Below are 20,030 nucleotides of genomic sequence, written 5' to 3' on the forward strand. Positions count from 1 at the left end.
AGATCTAAGAAACCAGATCTAAGTGAGCAGGACGTGAGTTGATTCATTTGAATCATTTAGTTTTACTTCTCTACAGGGAATCTGCAGCTGCCAACAGGCTTTTTATGGTCTTTTCTGCATCAGCCTTGGAGAACAACCCTTCAGGGTCTTTGGAAAGTGAACTTTGCCATTCAGGCACTTTTGTTTGTTACAACTGTTCTTAAGTGCAGCTCTTACCAAATGGCACGCCATGCTCTCTCGCTCTAATTTCTAAGGTCTAAGGAGGATAGTTATTGAAATATTGACTGTGTGGCTGGAAATTTGGCATCAGATGACAGACGGGGAAATGTAGGCCAGTGGAGCTGCTCTGTGGGACTAGCTTTTTTTTTTTTTTTTTTTTTTTCTGAGGCACCGAGCAGCTACGAGGCCTAGATTTATTTACATCCCCAATAAACAAGACTTTAAAAGGGAGGTCTGCTTGGGCTACAATAGTCTCCTCTTAAGAAAGCAGGCACTTGCTGTATTTAAGAAGCTTTCGACATCTTGTTTACATTTCATTGTTTTATTGTCTCGTGTTTACGGGTGAACTAAATCACATCCTGCTCATCCTGGTGGAACATAACCTCAGTCCACCTCCTCCCACTGCAGGAAGACTTGTCAAAATGTTCAGCCGCTGAACTCTCCGACCCTCTCCGCTGCCTACATGGGACCCGTTCTCTTCCAAGTTTCTTCCGAGCTTCCTGCGTCTTTTTCTATGCGCCAGTGTGCCCCTCACGTGTTTTCTCTCTCTCTCTCTCTCTGTCTTCCTTGCTTTATCTTTGTCTCTCTCTCTTCCTACTGTTTTTAGCGAGGACTTCCTGTCGTCTTCCTCTTTCCCATTTCCTTCCTTTCTCGTCTGTTTTTAGTAAGGGACTCTTCCATCCTCTACTACTTCTCGTCCGTCGCCTCTTCTCTCTCTCTCTCTCTCTCTCTCCGTCCTCTCCTTCCCCATCTATTATTTAAGCATCAATAATGGGGCCTGTTGTTGTTGTTGCCAGCCTGATGCTGCTGTTGTTGCTGCCCTGCTGTGCTGTATCCTCACTCATCTGCTGCTTCCTGTCTTATAAATCACACCAACTCCCTCTAAAACCATCTGCATCCTTGCACGTCCAGCCTTTGCTGTGTTTTTCTGCACCAAATGGTACCCATTTCTTAAATCTGGCCTTGTACTTCCTTTTTACTCCTTTCCTTGTAGCTTGTCAGTAGCCTTGTGAAAAATTAATTTAATATTAAAACTAAAAGTTTGTCCAGTGTTTGAGCTTATTCGCTCATACTACTTTTTTTTTTAAGAAGTGACATCTTAAGTTCTCGATTAAGCAATACTTTTCAACTTTGACACCATGATGCAGAGGAAGAAGTCCAAATTAACTGTTGATATTTGCAGGAGGGGAAATGTGCTGATTTGGCAGAAACTGGCCGGTATCTGTTGGTCTTTAAAGGAACTAAATGTTGCTGCTACATTTAACTTTGTCTCTCTGTGCTGCTCAGATGCTCCACATGTAGTTTTCACTCTTTTCTTTTGTATGTGCCATAAGGATTTCCCACCATCACGCATTTCTGACCAGATAAGATTTAATTGAAAAAAACAGGGGTCTCATACCTTGCTAATAGGATGATTTGTGCTCAAGACAAGCACATAACTCACAGTTAAAATAACTGTAATAACCCCCCCCTCTGGGCTGCAGACTTCTCCGGCAGAGTGCAGCAGGTCCAGACTCAGGTTGAGTCGGGCCGCTGCCTTTGCTTCCCTCAGCAATCAATGGGCCTTGCTGAGCATCGGCATAATCAGTTTGTGTGGACCCATGCTGCATTGAATAGTAATGGGTCTACAGAGGCGCTACAGTGGGGTGATAGATTCAGTGCCACGGCAAGAAGGGCAAGGCAAGGCAGGTCAGACAGATGGACAGGTAGACAGGCAAAGCGTCTGGCATATCCAAATAAGTGTCACGCTTAATCCGCCGCATCCATGGAAACGCGGGCCAAAGTTCCTCTACAAAACATTAACAGGAAACCACAATATATAAACAGACAAGATGAATCAAGTTAAGGAAAGACTGGTTTCAAACAAGTAAATTTACAAAGTGCAAACCAGATTTTAACAAGGGAAGAAACAAAAAAGTTAAAAAAACTCCCTTACTGATCTTCTCTGCGGTATCGTCAGACTTCTTTTAAACCGCAAGATGCTATGTTTCATTCAAGCTACAGTTAGCGGCCCACCATTCATCATCAGATCAGATGGGATAGGTAACCCCGAACCCTCGCATAGTGTAGGACATATTTGGTTCTTTAATAGTTAGAGACTTTTCTGTGCTGTCATGGTGCCTTTGAGTCAGACAGTGTACTGTACAAGTTCATCTACTATATGAAAGTGTCACCTGATGTTTCTATTTTAATTTTGTAATCAAAAGGTCGAAGTAAGCAGTAGTCATACCATCCAGATTGTTCACATCTGCGATATCTAAAAAAAAACCTGACAAAATCTGCAGCATTTGTTTGAAAAACTACTGGAAAACCACAAGATTGCAGACCAAACCAAGACCCAGGACATTCAAATTAGCCACTGTAACAAAGAAGGTGACATTTGAATGCTGACGGAGGCTGGTGTGCTCATCAAAATTGCACCCTGTGTCATCAGGAAACTGGTTTATGAGGCTCAGATGTGCTGTTGAAATACCAAAGTTCGACTAAAATAGTAAAAGAAAGACAAGAGGTCTTGAGAAAAGCTGTCAGTCATCTAACTATTAAGGGAACAGAAACAGCAACATCATAATGTTTTCCATGTTATAATACTCTCTACTCACTGTTGAAAAGGTTATTTGCTTTGGCTGTTTTGCTGTCTGGGGTATGCTCTCTCTCTCTCTCTCTCTCTCTCTGCATTGTCTACCTCTTTACCTCAGCCAGCGTTCAATATTCGATTTTCTCAAAAACCGTTCATCTGATCGACTCAACACTTGGTGGTTGTAATGCTGAGGACCCAAGGAAGCGCAGCGTCGAGGGCGAGCTCATGAGAGGCTACAGTCGGAGGAATTAGCGAGTCAGAGAAAAGTAATTTCACATGGCGTGCTCTACAAAGATAAAAGAAGACATCGGAAAAAAACAGAGCTTTTAATCAAGAACGGACAGACTATTACATGTTTGTTCTTCCCACAGGCCGTTTAAATCCGGTTTGTCTCATATACTCCCAAGACCGTGGCATTTGTGAAGCGCCACTTATAGATAAAGTACAAATCTTTTAAGCAAACATACCCACTCAAATCTGAACTGAAGGCAGAGAAAATAAATGATCTAAAAGCCTGGTTTGATCAATCCACTTTATTTTAAGATGCAAATTTTTTAGTTCATATTGTCAGTGTATAAACTCATTTACACCTCACATCGACAGTATCAATTTTTCTATGCGTTGAAGCAGCAGCAGCCAGAGGCCAAGCAACCGCGGCACGTTCCGAGCAGCCACGTTTCGAACTCGTAAAATGAACTTTGTATTCCTCCGCATCATCAGATCAGCGGCTGGAAACTGCAGGCACCGTTAAAAGAATATTAGATAGTTGCCTCGTGGCTCCCCCGGTGCCTGAATATGTTGACAGAACCATTTTTGTGCACTAAGAGGATGACCCTCGCCAGGTGATGTAATGCCAAAGCCAGTTCACATCGGACAGGACAGGATGCACAGACAGGATGATTGACGGACTGACACACATGGATGGTGGCAAGGTAATGTGCCCTTTGAGCCGTATAGATTGGGGATGAGGAGGGTGTCCAGATAAGAGCATGAGGAAAGAGATGACCCCAGAGAGCAAATGAGTGAGAGACAAAGACAGAAAACAGAAAGAGAGAGAGAGAGAGAGGGCTTTTAGCATGCTGAGGGAGGTCTTGGATATCATATGCACAGGAAGTAGGGGTGATAAAGATCGATATGGGTTGCATTAGGCCAGACCATGCCCAACTTACCTCCCATAAGTCATAAATTACTATTAAATCCTCCTAAAACAAAAACACACACTCTTGCAAAAAAATTTCTCCTCCTTCGCCATGTGCATCTCTCCTCTGAGGTCCCTGTGTAGGTCTGGAAATTGTCTTGAAAAATAAAAGTGAAACATTATATGACGAATTTTATAGGCATATTTTCTCTTTTTTTAATCTGCAAAGACAGAATCAGAATTTTTTTTTTCAAATGTGTTGAAATGTCAGCTGGATGTGGACTTTGGCAGATATTTTATAGGTATAATCAGAAAGACAACACATTCACATCCTGTCTTTTACTAATTTTAGTTGATAACTTGCAGTTCAAGGTTGTTTCAGTTCACTTTGCTGTAACCTCTGAGTTCAGATGGTCACTCTATTCGCCTTTGTCACTTCCTAGTGAATGACTCAGATAACTGTTCTTTGTACTGAGCACAGTATACTGCAAGTGCTCTGTTAAAGGCATTTACGTATGGAGGTAATACTAACAATAATAATAATAATAATAAGTTTATTTATATAGCACCTTTTAAAGAGGAAACATCACAAAGTGCCTCACCATGAAAACAAACAAAAAGCAAACAAGAGACAGAGCAGCGAATATTAAAAGCAGACATCCAGCTAAAAACACAAGGCAAAAACAGAAATAAACAAAACAAATTAAACAAAAGCAAGTCTAAACAAATGGGTCTTGAGCTGCTTTTTTAAAGGTGTCTACAGTGTCTTCAGATCTTAAGTCCAATGGGAGACAGTTCTCAAGTTTAGGAGCTGAAACCTCAAAAGCACAGTCTCCTTTTGTCTTGAGCCGGGAGTGAGGGACAACCAACAAACCCTGATCGCAGGACCTCAGATTCCTGCTTGTATTATATGGCTGCAGTAGCTCTTTAATGTAGGCAGGTGCCTGACCATGCAAGGCTCTGAATATGATTACAAGGATCTTGAACTGGATTCTGAATTTGATGGGAAGCCAGTGTAAAGACATCAGGATTGGTGTTACATGAGACCTTTTGGGGAACTTTGAACATTTTTAAGATCATATGAGCTTAGACAATCACATTTTTAAAACGTGTCGTCTTGTACTTGGGGAAAAAAGCCTTAAATTTCCAAGTTTTCCAGGATGCGTGGGAAAACGAGGTATTTTTTTAAAACTTTAAAACAGCTACACAGTTTATACAGCTGCCCACAGAAACCACCTTCAACCATTAACTATCTGGATACAAGCACTTTCAGGTGATGGATGTTGCAGTATTTCTGTTTGGAAACCCTGCAAACTGCATGAAATACAGTAGAAACAGCAGTAGCCTGGACAAAAGCAGAAAGTCACCATTTTAACTTCTCCAACTGGCCTGAAATCATGTGTGAAAAAACCCAGTAAATACACTGCAGCTGACAGAAAGAGGGATCATATTATATAGAGAAATGATAGTTTTTTATGGGTGGATAAATGTTAATGTGACTTATATAAGAGAAGCTAACGGGGAATGAGAATGCTGAGCTTTCAACTTTCATCATTAGTCATTTATAACACCATCAAGCTCATCATGTTTAATTAGGAAAGTAGTTTAAAAACATGCACACAAGGGCAACTATTTACTGCATACTGCCGTTAGAAACCGAGTACAATTACCTGATAATTAGCCTGATCAGCCACCTTCAGTAATCAATACAAACACACATTATTAAACCATTAATCAAACCAATAACTAACAGCAGTCAATGTCAGACAACCTTATCATACTTAAGCAGTTACCTAGTGTTTCTGTAGTGGTGACAAAACGTTAAAAATATATACATATTAGCAGTTTGATTTAAACTGAAGCTCCCTGCGCTCTCCGGGGAAAATATTACGCCAAACTAACTTTAAGAAATATGACACGTTAACAATTCTTTAAGTGTCTGTAAAAACACATAACTCTAGAAACATATTTCAACAGTCTTCTTCCATACAAACATTACTTTTTGGGTTTTGTTGCCTCAACTCGCTAACAGCCTCATTCCGGGAAACACTACCACCTCGTCCACAGGGGGCGCCAAAATCAACATGAAATGAAAGTTCTTTATAGTTGCTTTAAAAGCCAATTTTTCAAAAAGGCACATTTTCTCAAATTTCATAATAGCATTATATATATATATGCAGCAGACAAATGTCCAACCATTTTCAGCTGATAAAAGGCACTCGCTTGCGTAGTAGTTTACCACATTTCACCTTTTGATTTCCAGGTAAGAAAAAAACGCTGCACTGTTTGACTGTTTCAATGGGTACAGTGGCATAAAAGAGCCAGCGTTGTGTCCTGAATGGTGTAATTACTGTCCATTAGCTATGATAGGCTGAAATTTTAGAGTGAAAGCCCACTCAGGCCCTCTGTGCATTATAACATGCCCGAGCTGGTCAACATTACTGGGCTAAATGGAATGAAAGTGAGGCTGCTCATGTGGAGACGCATTCTAGCCTTTGTGCACAAACACACACACACTTATTGTCTATACACATATACCCATGCATGTGACCCTCAACCTTGCTGGCCTCTCACACTCAGATGCACTTTAACACCCACATATGCATGGACACACAAACACAAGCCTACATACTAGTGCACATAAATTACCCCCTACACACACACACACACACACACACACTTTATATATGCAGACTCCACCCACCAAAGCTCTATCAGATATGAGCTACCACCCCCAACCGTGTACACACACACACACACACACACACACACACACACACCCTAGTGCTGATATTTCAACCAGCCATGGCCCCCACCCCCTCAATTTCACTTGCTCCCATTATCTCACTGCTATTGATCCACATCCCCTCCTCTGCCTGCGCAACCAGAGAGCCTTTACTGGATAATTTTCAAGGGCATTTATAAATACAAGATGGGATGGATGGATAGATGAGATGGATGGATAGATGGATGGATGGGCGATTGCTCCGCGGCTGTTTGCGAATTTGTGAGAAAGGGAGAAAAGGAGAGAATGTGCGGGGAGCAGACAGTGTGTGGTGTGCCTGAAGGAAAACAAATGTGATCAGGCAAGAAAAAGAGAAACGCTAAAATCTATTAATTTGACAGTAATTCTTTTTTTTTTTTCCAATATGCTGAACACACCCTTGAGTGACAAAGGAACGTCTAAAACAATCAATTCTTCTTGTCTTAGGAGCCTTTTGCACATACAAGAGTGAGATTTCTGTAACTGCAATCACAATTTATGTGTAGAGAAAAGCCAATCTGGCCTTGCTTTTGTTTTGAATGTAAGTTGGTAGGTTTTCTCTTCTGCTTTCAAATATTGGTGGAAAAAAAAAAAAGTACACACATCCAAAGAACTAAACAGGAGACATTGTGGTTAAAAAATAGAATCCGCACTCGGCTCTCTGCTCGCACAATGTTTCTTTTATTTCACTGTTGCTGTGCAACGTTACAATCAATTAGATTCAGATATTGTTATTACAAAACATTCACATTGTCACTCTGAATATTCATTCACACATTAAACTCCTTTTAAATACAAATGCACATCTGTAGACACACACACGATCGAAATATCGTGGCAGCAACATGGAACATTCACACCAAAACCAACCAAAATATTAGAATTCAAACCTTAGTGGAAAAAATAGTTTTTTCAAACATGTTAGGACAATTTCAGCTCATATCTAGCTGTCACTTTGACATCCGTTTGTTGTCGAGAGTAGTTTTTGTCAGGTAAAATAATAAAAGGTCTGATAATCTCAGTATTGGCCGTAGTTGGTGGGCAAACAAAGTTAATTTCCTGTCCTGCCAGACCCTGGTACTGATTTGTAGTCAGCTCCGTCTGGGCTGAGGTGATTGGGCCGACAGAGTGGAACAGGATCCAACATCAACAAAAACACCGCAGGAGAAGCACAGGGTGGGGCTGCCCCTCCAACCGGCCTCAGGGTCAACCTGTAGGGGGGTGCCAGGGGCGCTCTGTATGTGTGTTTGTATGTGTGAAGTAGTGTGGGTTGGGCTGAAGGGCAGGAAGCATCTGTTAACAGAGGGGAGCCAGGAGGTACTGAGGTGTATGCGTCTGTACGTATGTGTGCAAATGTGTGTGTGCATATATATATGTGTGTGTGTGTGTGTGTGCACGCATCTGTATTTGTGTCAGTATGAAAGCCAAGTGTTTAGCATTCCCTCCTGTATCCGGCAGACCTGGCCGTGGCCCACCTTCCTCAGTGGTCCAGACAGAGACGCCTTGCACTTTCCTGTAACACACACACACACAAACAGACACACAAACAGACAAAATAAAGAGTTGATAGTGAACATGAATCAAGTTTTTTCTATTAGGGACCCCACACACACGCATAAAAAAATTTCTAAAGACCAGCGTTTGACCACAAAAAACAAAGACATTTGTTCTGTTTATCATCCACCTGCATAGCACAGGTTGCATATTTAAGATAACAAACTCTATCCAGCATAAAGAATAAATAACGGCATCAATAAACCTGCAGCAGCGTCTTTACTTACTTACATTTCTGCCCCGCTGGTAAATGTACAGTTTGTGCCTCCAATTAACATAAATTTAAACAACCCAAAATCACATATAGTTCCTATATTATGGCATCATATTTTATTCATACTGTTGTGCCAGAAATGTAGAAAGGGTTGTAGAATATTCAGGGGTGGGAGACATAAAGATGAATGAGAGAGAGAGAGGAGATGGATGGCAAAGGAGATGCTGAAATAGCAGAAAATAAATCTTTTTTTTTTTTTTTTTTTTTTTAAATCCACCACCAGACAATCCAATGACCAACCGAAAATGTAGACTTTTACAAAAACATACTGTATATTTTGTTCTTCAGTGGGAGACCGCTACCTAGTGCTGTTGGTTTTAACTGTCCTGAAACATGAAACCTCAAACATTTTGTACTTCAAGCAGTTTTAATTCCCACGCTCCCTTTTTCTTGCCATGAGCATTTCCCCACCCAGTGAGTTGGGGGAGGAGGGCAGGTTGAATATTCCTTTCAGAAACATCCAACACTTTTTGGCAGTGACCACAGTCTGCTACCTGCTGCCACACACATGCACAAATACTCTCTGTAGATGCCAAATGGAAGGAATTTCCACTACAGGCTGGGTTGTAATACCTTCAGTCCTCCAGAGAAGAATACTTGACTCTGCAGGGGTGCTGACCCATGCTAATTACCTTCTTCACTGTGTAAGCTGTTAGAAGTCTAAATGAGTTGTTAAAACTGTGTGGGATGAATGAGCATGGGGCCAATTTAGCGCCATTATTCTCCAAGAAAAATCGACTGTGGAGTTTATTCTTATGAAGGAAGGAGAGATGACAGATGATTTAAGGTTAATATTATTAATCCAAATATTATGAAATGTTTCAGGTTGTTATTACATTAACAAGTTGAGGCTTTTTCTTTGCAGTATTCCACAGGAGCTGTAGCGTTTTTGTGAAATTCACAAGCTAGATCCACAAACTTTCATTTCTAGAGGTACGGACTTAGACTTGAGTCAGTCTAGCTCCTGGGATTCCTGGGATAGTGTGCTTCTGTTCCCAGCATAGGAAATGTCTAATTTTCAGGAAAAATATTAATCCCCACTGTGGATTCGACAAAAAAAACAAAAAAAAAAACCCTTATCATGTTGCGTGAGATGGAGGTAAAAAGACATCTGGCAGTGCACGCCAGCAAACAAAAATTGACTTGTTTAGAACTCGAGGCGCAAAGTTTAGGAGTTGAGCTTGACTTGGGACTTGTTGGTTTTTGTGTGGACTTGTCTTGATTGTTGTGACTTTACTCAGGTCTTTATAGCCAACACTTCAGACGTACACATGACTTACAAAACAGTGGCTTTGTCCCAGCCCTGCTACTTTCTAGATTTTTCCGTGGAAATATACAGATTGTTTCCCAATTCCAATCAGATATGTGGGTAACAATACTACAGTTCTGACTCAGGGCTGATGCCTTCTTTGTGATGTCAGGCCACAGTCCATTGTTTGAGGGTTAATCCCTGTGTTTAGTAATACTGTAATGTGTGGATGATTCAGTAACCATGAAACGAGGGCAAAGAAACATCACACATGCACACACACACACACTCTCCTTTCCTTTATCCTCCTTTCCTTCCGTTTCTATTTACTTCCTTTGTTTATCTTTCTCGCCTCCTCTCCCTCTGTGCGTTTCTCTTGTCTGCATCTCCCTCCTTCATCACGCTCAGACAACTGGGGCAAAAGTCACAGGCCTTTGGCAGTGCCGGTGACAGTGCCATTCAGCATCCCGTCTGTCACAATACTGGCAGGGCACAGCGTGGAAACTGCCAACTAATGGCTGTATCCACTGTAGAAGCTTGCCAGCCAATGTCTGTCCAGGCTCAAAAAACCTGCCAACCAATGATTGTTGAACCTTGTACCTCACAAACCTACACCTGCCAAATCACAGATTGCATTTCTTTTTTTTTCCTTGCCGAGATTAAAATTAGTTTTTAAGGTAATGTGTTGCTATGCAGAATCCGGACCTCACGTTGGAAGTAAAAAGTCATTTTTAAAGCCACCTCACATTCAGGTTCCAACCATTAGTGTCTCATTTTTCACTTCCAAAATATTTTTCAGCATACTGTATATTGACAAAAGAAGGTACTGTAGAGAAAACAATGTTCATACAGTTGAGAAAAAAAAACGCAGGAAGTGATTTTCTCAAACATAAAAGAACTGTGGTCAGTATGGTGCAGCTTAAGTTAGGTGTTGTCTGTCGAAACAGACACTTTATGAAAAACAAGCATAGTCTTAGTTTTGATGTCTGTACTGGTCCAAAATGTTTGAAAAGGTGTAAAACTCACCTAAACCAACAGGCATGAATTATTTTTCAAAATGCAGTCGACAGTCGAACAGACCCAGAGAGAGAACAGCGGCTGCAGCATTACGTCCTATCAATAATAGCTAGCCACAGTGAAAAAGAGCAGCAATATCATAATAATGTCCTAAGAACAAATATAGAGGAAAAAAAACAAATTTATAGATATAATTGAAAGTCCGCCTGCAGCAACAATAAAACATTCTGCAGCCGACTGTACGATAGAAAAACAATTTAATATCTGTGAATCAAATTCCAAAAATAATTGTCATTTAAGAACATAAATCTTATATATCTCCTCCTCCTCCTGATTCCCAAAATATTTTCTCCTACTGTGATTATGACGTACTACGCCATCAGTGTTGATACTGAGTCAGCTCGGATGCATTTGACCCGAGATCCCGAGATTAGACTATTGATATGATACCCAGTCACTCTGAGTCAGGTTGTAAGCAGTAAGACGCGTTTTATTTATTTATTTTGGTTTAATTTGGTAATGTCTCTCACTGCAGGTAGGAGCCACCTTTTTAGAAAGCAGTCCTGACACGGAAGTAGTCGAGGTGTGAGAGAGAGAGAATGCGTGTGTTTGTGTGTATGCGCATACGGTCTGTCAGCTTGACAGTATTTGAGTCCTCATCTCCTCATGTGGTCCCCTGCAAACTTCACCCGCTCTCTCTGTCTCTCTCTGTAACTCCCTCCCCCTCTCTCCCTCTGTGGCATGTCTGCCTTCGCAGTTGTCACCTCCAATTCCAACTTCAATTCATTACATGTCCCCTTGCCCCAGCTGGTACAGACACACACACACACACACAAGCACACACACACACACAGGCTGCCAGAGATATGGTAGTCTTGACTGAGGTAGAATTGGATTCTTAAGAGAATATTTGAGAGTTTTTATCTTCATCTGTTCCCTCTCTTTTCACTTCATCCTCATTTTACCCCTCGCTGTCAGTCCTATCTCTATTATACGCTCTGCCTCGCTCTCTGCCACCGTTGCTCTCTCTCACACACACACACACACACTCACTCAAATCCAGTCTCAATCATATGCTGCACTCTGCTTTTCTCACTGTCTCTTCTTACACTCTTTAATACAGATACTCTCTCTCTCCTCTCTCTCTGTCCGTCTCACTCGCTCTCTCATATTCACTTCAGGTCCCTTTATTTTCTCCCCATCTCCATCTGTCTCCCTGTACTGTATCTTAATCCAACCGTCTGTGGACTTGCCAGTAATAGAGTGGAGCATGGCTGTGTGCTGAGCCTATTCAATGAGCTCAGTGTATGTTTTATTGAATGGAGCTCATAGATACATGCAGTTCATATGTATATATTCGTATGCATTACGTATTTTCCGTGAATGTGTGTGTGCATTTTCCTGACGCTGTCCCCGTCTTAAGATGTTAGAACAAGCCGAGAGAAAACAGCCTTGATTGATCGAAGCTTTCTGCAGCGCTACAGGGCTAAATCTGGAGTGTGTGTGTGTGTGTGTGTGTGTCGTTGCAGATTTTTTTTTCACCTGGCTAGTCTGATGTGGCTACTTGCAGTCATTTCACTCCTCTTTGCTCCCTTTGATGCAGAATTGCATGTTAGAGCAAAAATTGTGGTTTTACGCATTAGGGGGGAAAAAAGCAAGGTATGGGAACATACAGCAAGTAGACTAAAGGTCAAAAAAGTAAAATTGGAGGAGTAACTGATAAAGTGGATGCAAACTGGAAGATGGAGGCTGTAATGAGGGAGCGAGGCGTCGGACAGGGAGAGACAATCACAGAGAAAAGTAGAGATGGGTCGGAAAGAGACAACGCAAAGAAGCAGAGCGAGTCAGAGAGCAGAGAATCGAGAAAACCAATGGTAATAAGATTCAGACATGGAGTTAAGTGTTGCATCAAAGGAAGGATAACTCATTCAGGCTGTGAAACAGTAGCTATTGTGCACATTGTTGCTATGTGCACAGGCCAACGGCTACAGTCTGGGATGTGGTTTCTGGTGTAACAACCTGCTCTGGCAGCTGTTACAAGTGAAGATCATGTTAGCAGCTAAGGTTCACTGTTTTTTAATGTGCAATTATATTATAAATCCAGAGTGGAATTGACCTTCTAATCAAAACAATTTTCTCCCGATATTTTTTTGATGGTTGTATTAAAAACTTTGGCTCTTACCCTTCTCACTTGTGGTCTAGAAAGTTAGGCTTACTTTATTGTTGCAACATTTGTGAGTCACTCTAGACATGACTTAACACTAACCCCCAAAAAACGCAAATGGAAAAAAACAGCAGTTATTTCTCACAGTAATTGAGGCGCAACAAATGAGTCAGTAAAAAAAAAAAGCATATGTATACAGTGCAGTATATAAACAGTGAAATTGAAATTAAAATCGACAAGAGATGTTTGTGTTGCTCGGCCTTACCACTCAGGTCATGTCAAGGCAGTTTGTCACTGCTGACATCTACAGGCCGACCGTGTTCATGTCAGATACCCCACCACTGACCACACTATCCATTACCATGCCTGTATTTACTCAGCTGTGGGGTTTTGAGTTGGTACGTCAAGCTAAGCAAGTTCTAAAACAGGACTTAACTGTTATTACTCCCTAAACCTCCTACTGCCTGTTCACATTCACAGTCAGTAGAAATGAGTTGGCTGGGGATATTCTTTTTTTTAGTAATTAATGATAATTGAATTTATCATCGCTAGTCCTTTTTGTCTAACTTCAACATCATGATTGATTATTGGGTATTACAAGAGTGAATTAGTTTGTGTTTGTTTTTGGTCGATATTAGAGATATTAAAGAGGAAAAAGATATTAAATGATGCTTTTCTCACAGTCTGTATACACAAGTATACCAATTAATGCCACCTTATTTCCATTGTTCAACTCTGAACCTCGCAGAACTTCTTTATTGTACACTCGCTATCTGTTTGGAGACAGTGAGCAATACAATATATGTTTTTTCCCTCTGCGAATGCAACAACACTGTCTTTAAATATTCATCGAGCTTTGTTTGTTGAACCCACTTTAATTACCATTCTCATCAGGATTCATCAGCCTCGTCACATTTTCTTTAATTACTCACCTACGCCGTTTGTGCTCTTTGTTATTCATCTCAATGTATTGTACTTGCTTTTTCTTCTCTGTTTCTTTCTTCATGTTTTAGTGCATCTTTCGCTTTGTCACGCTCCATCTCTGTCACTGTTTCTTATTTATCCTCCTCTATGAATCTAGTTTCTCTCTCTGTGTGTCATTGTCTCTCTGTCTCTCTTTGTTCAGTGGAGTCTCAGGTGTGTCCTGCCACTTAGTCATTAAATGCTATCTCTGCATCCTAATGAAGCTTTTGCCTAAACAATGTCTTCTGTTTTAATGATGTGGCTCCTTCTGGGACCCTTAAACGACCAATACCTGACTATCATGCTAGACAGACCAGCATTAACGTCTTCAAGGTTTCCCAAAACCATTTAGGCACCAAAACATCTCTCTATGCATTGACCTACAATGCAGCAAAGATCATCCCAGCTCTAAAATGTCTTTTGGGAAACCCAGTCTCTTGTCTGTGATGCCAAATGGCCAGTCCCAGACTTTATAGCCCATTTTATCACTGGGGAAGAAGGTGGAACAGAGCACTCAGGCTCCAGGCTAGTTAATCTCATTGTTAAAATTGGACGCAATAAGTGAAACAGAGTTAGGTTTTATAGAAGAAAGGAAAAAGAAGATATCGTCCTAATACGTTTTGACTGTTTTTTTGTGCTTTCAGGGACCCAAGTAGGTTTACAGAAAGAGGAATGTAGTCATAATGTTAGCATAAGTGGCCATTTGTATGTTGGTTAAGATGTTTTTCTTCTTGATTGATGGATGGTTGGACGGAAGTTTCCATATTTTTGGATGGAAAACCGCTATGACGTGTGAGACATTGTGTTTGCGTATTGGTCTTGGGCAATATCGGGTACATTCAGTTGAAAATACACTAATCAGATATCATATTCAGCATGATCTATTAGTAGAACTGTTATGCTGTGGCTTTTATTCAGATATGGTCTATTTTCATTTTCTAACCACAGAGTCTTTATAATGTCTCAGCGGGTGGTTTTACCATCACTGAATGAATGCTTACATCTGCTGTACACACTTCATTGAAGCCGGTATTACAAACACACAGTGATATTATAAAATGATAATCTGTATACTTCCTATCACAGTATGTTGCCCGGCTCTACCAGTTGTGCTCTGTGTTCATGACACTAGCCAATTATTCATTTATAAGCGCCCAATCTAGGTAACAACTTGATGTTGTGACAGCTCCAGGCCTGCTTCCTTATGGATTTTCCTCCTCATCTCACTTGGACTGCATCTTTTCTTGCTCTTTTTTATAATAGATGATGGCTTCATTTCTCAGGAGTTAATCAGACGCTGTAAATGATTGGTGTTGTGAAAGCTTGGATCAGTCCGACTGCGATGTAACATTTACAGTCTGCTTGATCCTTCCATGATTGTACCCTCCGTGTTGACATGATAGAATTGTACAGCTGAAGGAACCTTGCACATTTATATTTAATCTACCAACTCTCATCCTTAATGCATGAGGAGAATGGGAGACCCCCCCTTCAACCCCCCGCCCGGCTCGGCCCCGCTGGGAAAGGGAAAGAGGGGGATTAGAGCAGGATTAAGTCTGTGGTGTGAATAGGAGCCACGAGACCACCGCAATTATTCACTTCCCCCCCCCTTCCGTCCTTCCTTCTCTCGCACAAACACATCAACGCTTCTTCTCTGTCCTTGCCCTCTGTCGTTCCCTTGCACCTCTTAAACACACACACACACACACACACACATCTCTAACATGTTTTGCCATTTTGGGAATTCCTTAATGTTGACTCTTCTTCTCAATTAGGAAATAAACCCAACAAAGTGAGCATAAACCAAATGATGGATGATAGAATGACACAATTAGATCGTCCAGAGAGGAATCTTTTCAAAGGGAGGATTTCTGACTGTGCCAGTGAAAGTTGTTTTTTTAGTTACATACTTATCGTGAAGCAGGAATGCCAAGAAGAGCCAGACTGATGTATTGGACTGTCAGTATTATCTGCCACTATCGGCTAAATGCACATTAATTTCTATTTGACAAGGTGTTGGCCAGATTGGAAAAATAATTAGAATTACAAATGACAAAAAAAAAGTGCCTACAGCAATCGCCATCAGTCTCATCAGTACATAGTATTTCAAGCAGATTTGATTGTTAACAGTAGAGTTAGCAGAGTACGATGTCACAACTGCTTGTTTAACTCTTAAACACTCCTGTTTCCTTTACATACCTCTATCACAGCTCTTGGATTACCAAATATCAGTATCAGCCGCAGTAAAATCCAGTATCAGTCGTGTTATGATAGTGGATTAGTTTGATGACACTTGTGTTAGTCTACTAAAACAGCGTCAGACAGATATTAAACCTCACCACTACCTCAATGCCCTAACCCTTTCCTCGCTGTAACCAAATTCTAGTCATCACCTTAACCTAAAACAATATTGATAACCCTTGACTTAATTCTAAATCAGTTTTTTTTTCTAATCAACAGTCCAAAGATATTAATTTTATTATCATGTCTGACACAGAAAAGTGTCAATTATCAAAATAGCTGCAGATTAATTTTCTGTCAATTGAGTAATTGATTAATAAACTAATTGTTACAGCTCTTTATCTTTACCTTTAAAATACTTTACCTTGCAAAAATGTCCTGCAAAGTTATAAAACCACACTGTTCACAAGGATACATGTGCCGTTTCTGAAAACAAACCATTTCAAACTCGAAGCCAATTGAATGTTTACTTCAGGAATTCCAAAGTTTTTGCTATCCTGCCTTATTTGGTCAAATTTTCTCAAGACTTCTGTAAGCTTGATAAGATGAAGGTCTGTCCAATCATTCATCCAACATGTTTTTCTCCTTCCAATATCCTCTTTGGGTGTGTTTTGTGTCTTGTGTTTGCGTGACCCTTTTTCCCCCTGAGTCCTGATTTCCTCAGCAGTTTGACACATTAGTTTCTGGCTCAGAGTGAATGTATTAAAAGGATGCGGGGTGGGAGCTTCATCATCACTGGCTGATGACTGCTCCATCACAAAGAAATCAATAAGTATTTACCTGTGATGAAATTAGCAATCACTCTCTGTCCCCCCCGCTTGCTTTCTCTGTCTCTTCTCATTCACACACAAACAAAACAAACTAGTAGTGAAGTGTGTTGGTCAACAGGGACTGAGAGTAGAGAATTCTACTACCGCATGATTGTGTGTTTTAGTCGATAACACAGTGTAGCGCTACGTGTTGCCTGCGGTTCAATAATTGAAGCACACGATGCATTGCACTGCCGTACCTAATGGGAAATAGACTTCACTTAAATACTCCTCCAGTCATGACTTAAAACCCTATGAATCATTGGTGGTGTGGATGTAGCACAGTAGCGCACTTTGAAATAAGAAATGTACTATTGAAGTGTTGCTAGTAGCACTATTATTGTTGTAGTATGTGAGCGACGGAGAAAAACACAGCATGTGCTAATATTTAAGTGGTGTTTGAGTCTGTTTGAATCTGTATGCAAAGCTAAGGAACTGAACAAAGCCAGATATTTAGCTATCAGTAAAAAATAAGACTTTAGTCCAAACTAGAGCTGCAGTGATTGATAGGAAATGCATCGTCAACTATTTTGATAAATGATTAATCGCTGTCAGTCATTTTGTTAAAGAAAACATTTCCAAATTATCTAGTTCCAGCTTCTCAAATGTGAATATTTTCTGGTTTCTTTATTCTTCTATGAGTAAACTGAATATCTTTGTGTTGGGGAAGTGTCATGCTTATAATTTGGATACTCAGAGTGGTAGATATAGTGCGCTATATAGTAAATAGTGAGCTCATAATGATTTGTAAGTTGAGTGTACATTATATCATATTTATATAAATTGAGTGGTGTTCTCATTTAATATGCCACATTAAGTACAAGCCATTGAACTTCTTAAACTCCGCCCCTCACTACTGTGTTTCCCTGTGGGTTTAGGGAGTGGGGGTGTTAGCCTAAGTGCTGATGGGGGTCGTACAGTACAACAGGCCTATTAGAGGAGAGTACTGAGAGGGCATCACCCCCAGACTCAGCGTCTTTAATATTGCATGTTGGCACCGTGGTTCATCGGAGCCTCGGCTACCTTCCGAGCTTCAGTTTTGCTCGGCGCGTCTTCGCATGTACAACTGTTGGTGTGTGTGTGAGTGTGTAGTGTATGGGTGTGTTTGGACGGCCAGTGCTGTCTGATGTGGCGATGGAGGAGGTTTGCTGTAGGTTTGCCCGTTGTCGCAGGAGGACATCTTCTCTTACCCTGACACTGCCCCGAACCAAACTGGTAAGACTTGAGAATTAGAGGTTTGGCTTTCTTCTGGAGCAGAGGTGACACCAAAACTGGTACATTTGTCCACCTGCCCAGTAAAAAAAAGATTAAAGTTTATATGAAGTCCCTTTTTTAATATTCTCAAACAGTCTCTTGCACTGTTTGCAGTGCAACATGTGTAGTAATACCTCTGTTAGTTATCCTTTCATCCTCATCTATCCTGTATGGGTGCAGTAGAGAACCTGTCCAACCATATGTTGATAAATTTTGGAGTAAAACTTGAACTTTGGTAGACTTATCTGGAGACGGTGGATAAAGGTTCCTCTTTACTTGTACGTGGTTTACTGACTGCTGACACAGCTTTGTAGAGTTTCTATCTGTCAATCTACTAAGGAGCAGCACAGAGTATGGCTATTCTTCGCTTTAGTAAGACCATGTCAAGCTCACACAATTTTTCTCGGAGATATCTTTATGATGGGGTAAGAAGAGCATTTTGTATGTTGTGTAACAATATTTATACTGGTGTGTACTGTGATGTGTATTTGAGGCTTCTTTTGTATGCACCTCATGTAAATCTCGCTGGTGGTAGAGCTATGAATTCCCTTACCAAGAATTGATAAGGGGTCAATTAATTGATGCCCTAAAGCAGTCTGTTAATCAGGGGAAGACAGAGTCTGTCGTCAGTGTTTGTTACTTGGTTCACTAGCTCACAAACTGGGGATGAAACTGTGTTTGTTTGCTGGTGGTGCATTGTGAATTCAATACTGGGATGCACACATATAATTATTTAAAAATAGTAAGTAATGCTGAGAAAAATTGCTCTTAGCAAGTTGGATTTTGAAGTGTGTGATCTTCAGAAAAAAAGGTGAAAGGTGAAAATGGATTTTGTCTGTATCAGTACTCTAATTTTGCTTTGTGCAAATTGACTGCTGATCCTAAAGTAAACAAACTGACTGACTGCAACGAACAGATTTGTTGACGGATCGTATTTTGTTTGTGGCCTGCTTGAAGTATTTGCTTATTTAATTGTTAAAATGGCCATTGAAGTGTCAGTGTGTATGTGTGTGTTTGTTTATTGTCTTTGGATATGCCTTTTTAAGAGTGCTCTCGTGTCTAATGCATTGTAAGGTGTAGAAACAGTAGTGTCGAAACGTTAGTCTGTTTGCACAATTAAAAGCTGCAAAGTAATCAGTGCACTCCAGTCCCTTCTGTTTTTCGCATTGTATGGTGTGTGTGTGTGTGTGTGTGTGTGTGCACGTATACAGTGTGCACCAGTAGCTGACAGTGAACGCTTTAGGCATAAAAAAGACCTGTCTCATAAGACAGCCCCTGCCAGAATTTACTGTTTCATCGTTTTGTTAAGGTCACTCCAAAAATATCCAACCCTCCTCTGTCTATCAGAAATCAAATCAACCTCTAAACCTGGATTATAATTTACAACCATCCGAAGTGTCTTCAGCTCCATTCTCTATATGTTCATTATCTTGGGAGTATAACATGTGAAACAGTGCCAAACCAGCTTTGGCTTTCAGGCTGATGAAAATGGCTGTGTGTGTGTGTGTGTGTGTGTGTGTGTGTGTGCGTGTTGATGCGTGTGTGTGTGTGTGTTTGCCTCCGCTGAAGTCATATCCTCACCGCTTTCTCCGTGTCTCTCCCTCTATCTCTCTGCAACTTCCTGTCTGTCTGAGCAGCTTCCTGCCGACCTCAATAAGATGCACCTAACAGACCACGCCCATCAGCAGGTGATGCACATGCCTCCCAGCCAGTCAGGATGCAGCATCGCCAGCGACTCGGGGAGCAGCAGCCTATCGGATATTTACCAGGTGGGTACACCGTTTCTTGTTCATGTCATTATCCCCA

The 20,030-nt window shown here is 40.9% G+C and overlaps 1 protein-coding gene across 7 annotated transcripts in view; it reads left to right on the plus strand.

Annotated features, from left to right (window-relative positions):
- The window catches only part of rapgef6 (Rap guanine nucleotide exchange factor (GEF) 6), a 158,611-nt gene that overhangs the window by 83,036 nt on the left and 55,545 nt on the right, over nucleotides 1-20,030 (plus strand). For all 7 annotated transcript variants that reach the window (XM_067608570.1, XM_067608571.1, XM_067608572.1 and 4 more), the window contains one exon: nucleotides 19,862-19,993. In XM_067608570.1, coding sequence (XP_067464671.1) covers nucleotides 19,862-19,993 — 132 coding nt within the window. The remainder of the gene's footprint in view (nucleotides 1-19,861; nucleotides 19,994-20,030) is intronic.

Source organism: Thunnus thynnus, chromosome 13 (genome assembly GCF_963924715.1).
Source record: "Thunnus thynnus chromosome 13, fThuThy2.1, whole genome shotgun sequence".
NCBI lineage: Eukaryota > Metazoa > Chordata > Actinopteri > Scombriformes > Scombridae > Thunnus > Thunnus thynnus.